Raw genomic sequence first — 8,976 nt, forward strand, 5'->3', positions numbered from 1 at the left:
TGGCCATAAAAAATCTTGTCCGGGCTATAACTATGTTATTCATTGTGGGATTTTAAAATGACTGTACATTTATTTTGTTCACAGTCATTGGATGGCGTGTCATGCGAAAGAATTCAAGAGTTCGAAGGTCAAAATGGACATAAATGATAATGGCATAATTATTCTTAAAAATCGCCATAAATTAGCTTCTCTTGTTTTGTGAAGACAGAATGCAAAATAGTATGTGTAAATGCAGCATGTGAGTGTATACGTCACGTCTGTGACAAAGCTCTAGGTGTTTATAAAATGAACGCACCAAACAATTCATTTGAAAAATTGCATCTTTAGATTTATCAAGTTTTTAGCTCACCTGAGCACAATGTGCTCATGGTGATCTTTTGTGAACGGCCTTTGTCCTTCGCGCTGCATCAACATTTGCCTTGTTAACACTCTAGAGGCCACACTTGTTGTCCGATCTTCAGGAAACGTGGTCAGAAGATTCATCACAGTAATATCTTGGATGAGTTAGAAAATGAGTCAGGTTGGGTGAAAAGCATGGCCGCAAGGGGGAGGGGCATTTTTCCTTATATGGCTATAGTAAAACCTTGTTAACATTCTAGAGGCCATATTTATTGTCCAATCTTTATGAAACTTGGTCAGAAGATTTGCCCCAATAATATCTTTGGCGAGTTTGAAAATGATTCTGGTTGTTTGAAAAACATAGCCGCCAGTGGGCGGAGCAATTTTCCTTATTTGGTTATAGTAAAACTTTGTTAACTCACTAGATAGCACATTTATTGTCCCATCTTTATGAAAGTGGGTCAGATGATTTGTCCCAATGATATCTTGGACGAGTTTACAGTGGTTTGGGTTGGTTAAAAAAACATGGCCACCAGGGAATGGGGCATTTTTCCTTATATGGCTGTAGTAAAAGCTTGTTTACACTCTATAAAAGTCACATTTTTAGCTAGACTATTATATATGAAATATATATATTGGAGCTATCCTACTCACCCCGGCGTCTGCGTTGCCGTTCCCGTATCAGTATCCGTCCCTTGACATATTGCTTCCATAGTTTGCATACTTGTTTACCAACATGACCCCAACATATAAACAAGAGCAGATCACTGTATCAAGCATTTTGACATAATTATTGCCCTTTTTTACTTAGAATATGCATATTATTGATAAATCTATGTTAAAGTTTGCGTACTACCCCAAATATTTCCTATAACCCTAGACATATTGCTTTCATATTTTGCATACGTGTTTACCAACATGACCCCAACCTATAAACAAAGGCAGATAACTGTATCAAGCATTTTTACAGAATTATGGCCCCTTTTATACTTAGATAATTGAACATTTTGCTTTAATTGCCATAACTTCTTTATTTATGATTAGATTTTATTAATACTTTGACAAAACAACACTTACCTGAATACCACAATGGATTCCACCCAAACAATACCCCACGCCCCAACCCAGAATCCCTGCCCCCCCCCCCCCACCCCCCAAAAAATTTTTGTTTTCCTTTTTTTATTTTTGAAAGATCATCTAATAAATGACCACACCCCACATTATACCCCCTCTCAACCCCCCTCCCCCTACCCCCCCCCCCCAAAAAAAATAAATATTATTTTTGCTTTTTTTATTTTTGAAAGATCGTCTAATAAATGACCACACCCCACATTATACCCCCCTCTCACCCCCTACCCCCCCCCCAAAAAAAAAATATTAAATATTTGTTTTCCTTTTTTTTATTTTTGAAAGATCGTCTAGTAAATTATTGAATATGAACAATTTCCCCATCATGGCTTACGTTATACTGTCAAGCACTCGAATAGTCGAGCTCGCTGTCCTCTGACAGCTCTTGTTTATTGTCCAATCTTGTTCTCATGATATCTTGAACGAGTTCGAAAATGGTTCGGTATGCTTGAAAAACATGGCCGCAATGGGGCGGTGCATTTTTCCTTATATGGCTATATATTACTGTAGTAAAACCTTGTTAACACTCTACAGGCCACATTTATTGTATGATCTTAATGAAACTCGGCTAGACTATAAGACTTTTTTGATATCTTGTAAAAGTTGTAAAATGGCTCCGGTTGGTTGAAACACATAGCCGCCAGGGGGTGGGGCATTTTCATTATATGGCTTAAGTAAAACTTTGCTAACACTCTAAAAGTCATATCTATTGTCCAATCTTCATAACACTTGGTCAGAACATTTGTTTTAATAATATCTTGGATCAGTTAGAAAATAGTTCGGGTGTGTTGACAAACATGGCCGCCAGGGGTAGGGGAATTTATCCTAATATGGTTATAGTAAAACTTTGTTAGCACTCTAAAAGTTACATTTATAGTTAACTCATCATGAAACTTGGTCAGAACATTTGTTCTAAGGGCATCTTGGGGCTGCAGTTCCTTTGTATCTCAGTTGAGCGACTTTGGGACTTTCCGACCTTCTTGGTTTAAATGGCATCTGTTTTTTAAGTTATTACATTGGAAAATAATCCATGCTCTTATTCACAGTTTCTCCTGATTATGTCCTATCTGATTTTTATAAGAGCCATTTTTACTATTATAACGTTCACAATTCCTTCATTTATGCATTCATGTTCAACTCATAGAGTAATAACTAAATATTTTGTGTGTGAAAATATTTGATAAATATGAAGACATTGAAGAACCTACAACAAATAAATATGTGCATGAGTAGCTTTGATAGTATAAAAGAGCCCTGGTAAGGGACACAAAACATTCATACTTCTGATCATAAAACGTATTATAAAGTACAGAAATGTATAGGTATACTTGCCATTTGTTCTTTGATAAAACAGTGGCCTGAGGTATAATTATCCCCAATATAAATCTTAACAATAATAGTGAATTTGTTAAGTACAATTGCATGCTAAATTTATAAACAATGCATTATTTTACAATATTAATCAACTGATATAGTTTATGGTTCTCCAGTATGTGAGGCTTTTGATAAGTATTGTATTTCTATTATTTTTACCTTGTTTTAGGACAACTTGGCTTCATGTGCTGCGTATATTGTCATCCCTTATTTGCTAATCAGGGAGGGCTCATGTGCTGCGTATATTGTCATCCCTGATTTGCTAATCAGGGTGGGTTCATGTAGTGCGTAAATTGTCATCCCTGATTTGTTAATCAGGGACGGACTTCATGTGCTGCTTATATTGTCATACTGGATCCTAGATTTGCTTATCAGGGAGGACAATTTTCCATCTTAACTGGATTTATTGCTTAGAAAAGACTCTTTTTAAACCAGTTTTCCATGAACGTTACTCATTTGGGAATATACCGTTTCAGTGCTGAAGATGAGAGGTTGAAAGAAGCAACAATGTCCCACGACCAAATACTGGAACAGAAAGATGTTCCATATTTTAGTAACCAGAAACCTGCAGACATAGTGGTGTGTAATCTGGCAGTTGGGATAGCAACTGATGACTGTAGCACAGGCAACAATATGGACTCACAGACCAGACTAAATTATGTCAGCATTGACAGATTGGTTGACTGTGCTTCACAGAATGAACAGAATGGTGGAGAAAATGTTAAACAAACTGTTGTTGATATTGGAGCAAAATATTTGTGTAGAACATTAGATAATAAAAAGAAGAAAAAGAAGAAACATAAAGCTGATAGAGCTGAAAATAAAGTATAAAGCTGAAATATCGCTAGTTGTTTTTGTGTTTTGAGCTCACCTGAGCACAATGTGCTCATGGTGAGCTTTTGTGATCGCCTTTTGTCCGTAACATTTGCCTTGTTAACACTCTAGAGGCCACATTTATAGTCCAAATTTCGTGAAATTTGGTCAGAAGATTGGTATCAATGATGTCTTGGATGATTATGTTTGCTAGAAAATCATGGCTGCCAAGGGGCGAGGCATTTTTCCTTATATGGCTATATATGACTATATTTAAACCTTGTTAACACTCTAGAGGCCACATTTATTGTCCAATCTTCACGAAACTTGATCAGAAGATTCATCCCAATAATATCTTGGACGAGTTTGAAAATGATGCCAGTTGGTTTAAAAACATGGCCACCAGGGGGCAGGCATTTATCAAACCAATATAAGTGTGGAATGATTAACGTTTATCTGCTAATTGGTTTAATAACACCTCTAAACAATTTACAAACATCAAAGACAATTAAAGAATTCCTTAACTTATGATTTCTCCCGAAAACTACAAACTGCGAATGAAAATAGGCTTAAATAAAAGAACGAAAATGGAAAAATTACATAACAAAAATGCAATTCATCACGACACGTAAAGGTGTGCGAATGTTGTGTTTCGAAAACTACTCGTACATAAAACATAAATCATTGAAAGATAGCATACGTTGGACATGCACCCAGAGACGAGCGTTGTCATTCATGGTTGCTCTGACTTCGGACCTTAACGTGAGTAAACTCTACAATTTCTGTTGCATTAGGCATACATGTTCTCCTATTGACATAATAATAACCGCGCAATTAGTCGCTTTTTATGACAAAATTCGGCGTACTAACCCATATTATCGTGTTAAGTAATTGTGTTCAGGAAATTATATATTTGTCTCAATTTCGTAGTTGCATTTAAAGTGACATTATGCGCATCTAACACTGTTGAGCTGAAAAGAATTAACATGCAAGAGGCGAAAATCATTGTAGCGTAGCAAATAATATCTATATTTAGCTTTCGCTTAACATTTTTAGCATATGGAAGATACATACATAGATTTAGCAAAAACGTAGCGTTGCAACTCAGTTTCCGTATGTAACAGATGTATTTGCATGTGTTCTTACTTTCTCTCCGCTAAATTCGCCTGTATCCGCAATTGTGTCTGTTTAGGTTTGAATTAACGTGTCAAATCATGCATATTAAAATTTTAGATCGTTTTTGTACTTTACCGTACTCGACTCCAAAATAAAAATCCCTATGTTGTTGGTTTTCAACCGATTTCAACCGGATTTCATTCGTCAACTGATTCCTATGTTCCTATATTTTCATGTAATCTGGAGAATTTTCCCATATTTTTCAAAACATATATTTCCTTTATTTTCCTACATTTTTAAATACGTGTGCGAAGTTATACTGCCTTTAAATATTTTAATTTACAGTGTAAAAAGCTGTCCCTCCTCTTCCAAAGCAGCACCATCTTGAAGGAGTGCTGTTGTACACCATTGTGATATCTATATGGACACCTTTGATGAAGAAAAATACAACCATTTCAAAGGTGAGAACACATCATAGCAGATAGTTGTAACAGGTCTTTCCCCAGGGATGCTCTTTTGACGGGATATTTAATGCTCTTCCTGATCTTAGATGAAATTTAGCATATCTACAGGCTAACAATTCTTTTGAATATTGGAAATTATTTAAATATTTTAGGGCATTGGAAGTCTGGTACAATAATTTAGGATGCTGTTTTTGTCCCCTACCGGTTTCACCGGAGGGGACTTATGGTTTGCGCTCTGTGTGAGTGTCTGTCTGTCTGTCTGTCTGTGAGTCTGTCTGTCACACTTTTCTGAATCCTGTGATAACTTTAAAAGTTCGTAATATTTTTTCATGAAACTTGAAACATGGATAGATGGCAATATGGACATTATGCACGTCATTTCATTTAGTTCCTACGTCAAAAATTATGGTTGCTATGGCAACAAATAGACTAGAAATGCTGCTGAAAATGGTGGTTTTCTGGATCCTGCGATATCTTTAAAAGTTCTTAATATTTTTTCATGAAACTTACAACATGGATAGATGGTAATATGGACATTATGCACGTCATTTCATTTTGTTCCTACGTCAAAAATTGTGGTTGCCATAATGGTGAAAATGGTGGAATTTTAACAATGGTGGAGCTGGTAGGGGACCATATTGCTTGACAATAGCCTTTAAAAAAATTGTTTTATTTTCAGGTGAATGGTGATACAGTTACTAACAACTTAAAAGTCGTTCATACTAACACTATGTGATACACTAACCCTTAGCTTTTGGATGACGTGTAACTTCATGATAATGTGTGTAATATAAACAGCGAGAGAGAGAGAGAGAGAGGGAGAGGGAGAGGGAGAGGGAGAGGAAGGAGGGAGGGAGGGAGGAGGGAGGGAGGGAGGGAGGGAGGGAGGGAGGGAGGGAGGGAGAGAGGAGAGAGGGAGAGAGGGAGAGAGGGAGAGAGGGAGAGAGGAGAGAGAGAGAGAGAGAGGAGAGAGGGAGAGAGAGAGAGGGAGAGAGGAGAGAGGAGAGGGAGAGAGAGAGGAGAGGAGAGAGAGAGAGAGAGAGAGAGAGAGAGAGAGGAGAGAGAGAGAGAGAGAGAGACAGAGACAGAGACAGAGAGACAGAGAGAGACAGAGACAGAGAAACAGGGAGATGGAGGGAGGGAGGGAGAGAGAGAGACAGAGAGAGAGAGACAGAGAGAGTTCAGTTTTATATGACCATGCAGTGTATTCATTTGTTATCATTAGTTTCTATTATTAGCAATTAAGAGGAAATCCTTTGTTTTAATTTATAAATTCGTTTATGATTAACAAATAATATATGTTCTTTTGTTACAATTTTACTGAATATTACATTCTAAACTATGTATGTTTTATGTATCAGACACTAACAATTTGCCTGGGGCAATTGTTACTAGTTAACATGTCATAGTTCCCTGCGAACAAAAACTTATGATTGTCGAGTTAAAATTAACAGTATATTTTTTGTCAGTTTGACATGCAGCACTTTGCTGACAATCCCAGAAATCGATAACTCCCGGATTACTGCCCCTGAATAATCGCATGCGCCGCCATGACGGCACTGAAGAACAATGCGGGGACCCATTGTGTCACACCGGTCTTACTGACAATAACGTAGTGACGTCACCATCTATGTATAGAATGTGCGGGGACCTATATGTTTGTACAGGTCCATGAATAATCAAAGCGCTGTAGGCGCTGAAGGCCTGGGGCTAGGTTTAGTGTGACGTAAAATGCATTTAGGAAGTTTTGTCTGAATTTCTCCCTTTGTCCGAATTTATACGGATTGACCCTAGCGGTTGAGTGCAGAAGCTTAGAGACTGCAAGAAAAGACAATAGTTGTGTATATACTACAGTGTACATAGACGGTGGAGGACAACACGATACTGGTTGTGGGAACGATAACCTTTTGTTCAACTCTACAGATCTGGTAGAGGTTCGTCTACATAGGCGGTGAAGATCTACAACAACAACATGGCCGCAAAAAAACTGTTTTTGTTTGCGTCAAATAAATACCTTTCAATAGCCTAAACTTGTTTTCTATTACATGATTAACAGCTAAGGAAAACACTCATACTTCCTTTGTATTGTGTATACAAAAGAAAATCCACTTAAGCCCAAGTCTCACTTTTGCCGGTAGAGCCCCGGTCCATCCCGGTTTGCTAACGCCGGTCGACCGGCGAGGACCGGGATGATTCGTAGCGTAGACATTTTTTAACGCAGTCACACTATTTCCCGGTGCCTCCCCGGTTGAAGCCGGTCAACAGCCCGGCAGAGTCCCGGTCAACCCGGACTGGCTACGGTTAATCCAGGTGAAGCCCCGGTTGTCGCCGGTATTCCCCGGAGAAAGCCGGCAGCGTCCCGGCATAGCCCCGGGTGTCGCCGGTAGTGCCCCGGTAAAAGCCGGCAGCGTCCCGGCAGAGCCCCGGTATACCGTAACACCGCCGGCACTCACCGTGTCTATACCGGCATGAGACCCAGGCATGATCAATGTATCTATGAAGTTTTATGATCCTAGGCGTAAGAATTCTTGAGTTATTATCCGGAAACCATTTACTATTTCGAGTCACTGTGGCCTTGACCTTTGACTTAGTGACCTGAAAATCAAATGGGGTCATCTGCCAGTCATTATCAATGTACCTATGCAGTTTCATGATTCTAGGCCTATGCATTCTTGAGTTACTATCTGGAAACCATTTTACTGTTTCGAGTCACTGTATCCTTGACCTTTGACCTAGTGATCAGGAAATCAATAGGGATCATCTGCCAGTCATGATCAATGTTCCTATAAAGTTTCATGATCCTAGGCGTAAGCATTCTTGAGTTATCATCCGGAAACCATTTTACTGTTTCGCGTCACTGTGACCTTGACCTTTGACCTAGTGACCTGAAAATCAATAGGGGTCATCTGCCAATAATGGTCAATGTACCTATGAAGTGTCATGATCCTAAGCGTAAGCATTATTGAGTTATCATCCTGAAACCATTTAAATGTTTCGAGTCACTGTGACCTTGACCTTTGACCTAGTGACCTGAAAATCAAGAGGGGTCATCTGCCAGTCATGATCAATGTACCTATGAAGTTTCATGAACCTAGGCGTAAGCATCCTTGAGTTATCATCCGGAAACCCTTTTACTATTTCGAGTCACTATGACCTTGACCTTTGACCTAGTGACCTGAAATCAAGAGGGGTCATCTGCCAGTCGTGATCAATGTACCTATGAAGTTTCATGATCCTAGGCCTAAGCGTTCTTGAGTTATCATCCGGAAACCATCTGGTGGACGGACCGACCGACAGACCGACCGAATTGTGCAAAACAATATACCCCCTCTTCTTCGAAGGGGGGGGGGGCATAAAAATTAACAAACAAGTGATGTCATCATCCTTCGAAAACGAGAAAAATTGCAATCTCTAGTCACTAGTCTTTTTTTTTTAAATTGTCAAACAAGAGCTGTCACCATAGGATGACATATGCCCCCTATAAACGCTTTGATAGAAGTTATAGCAATTTTCGAAACCTCAACGCAAATTTCGAATCCTAAACGCGGACCCTAAGTTCAAGGTCACAGGGGTCAAAATGTTTGTGCGTATGGAAAGGCCTTGTCCATATAGACATGCATACCAAATATGAAGGTTATATCTCAAGGGACATAGATGTTATAAGCATTTTTCGAAACCTAAATGCAGATTTTTAAACCTAAACGCAGACCCTAAGTTTAAGGTCAAGGTCACAGTGGTCAAA

At 38.8% G+C, this 8,976-nt stretch overlaps 1 protein-coding gene across 3 annotated transcripts in view; it reads left to right on the forward strand.

Moving 5' to 3' along the window:
- LOC127833423 (zinc finger protein 778-like) overlaps nucleotides 1-3,680 on the forward strand; it is a 62,596-nt gene extending 58,916 nt beyond the window's left edge. For 2 of the 3 annotated variants that reach the window (XM_052358661.1, XM_052358678.1), the window contains one exon: nucleotides 3,318-3,680. In XM_052358661.1, coding sequence (XP_052214621.1) covers nucleotides 3,318-3,672 — 355 coding nt within the window. In that variant the 3' untranslated portion in view covers nucleotides 3,673-3,680. The remainder of the gene's footprint in view (nucleotides 1-3,317) is intronic. The other variant, XM_052358667.1, reaches the window with a different exon arrangement.
- The last annotated feature ends 5,296 nt before the right edge of the window (nucleotides 3,681-8,976 follow it).

The sequence above is a fragment of the Dreissena polymorpha genome, chromosome 1 (assembly GCF_020536995.1).
Source record: "Dreissena polymorpha isolate Duluth1 chromosome 1, UMN_Dpol_1.0, whole genome shotgun sequence".
Lineage (NCBI taxonomy): Eukaryota > Metazoa > Mollusca > Bivalvia > Myida > Dreissenidae > Dreissena > Dreissena polymorpha.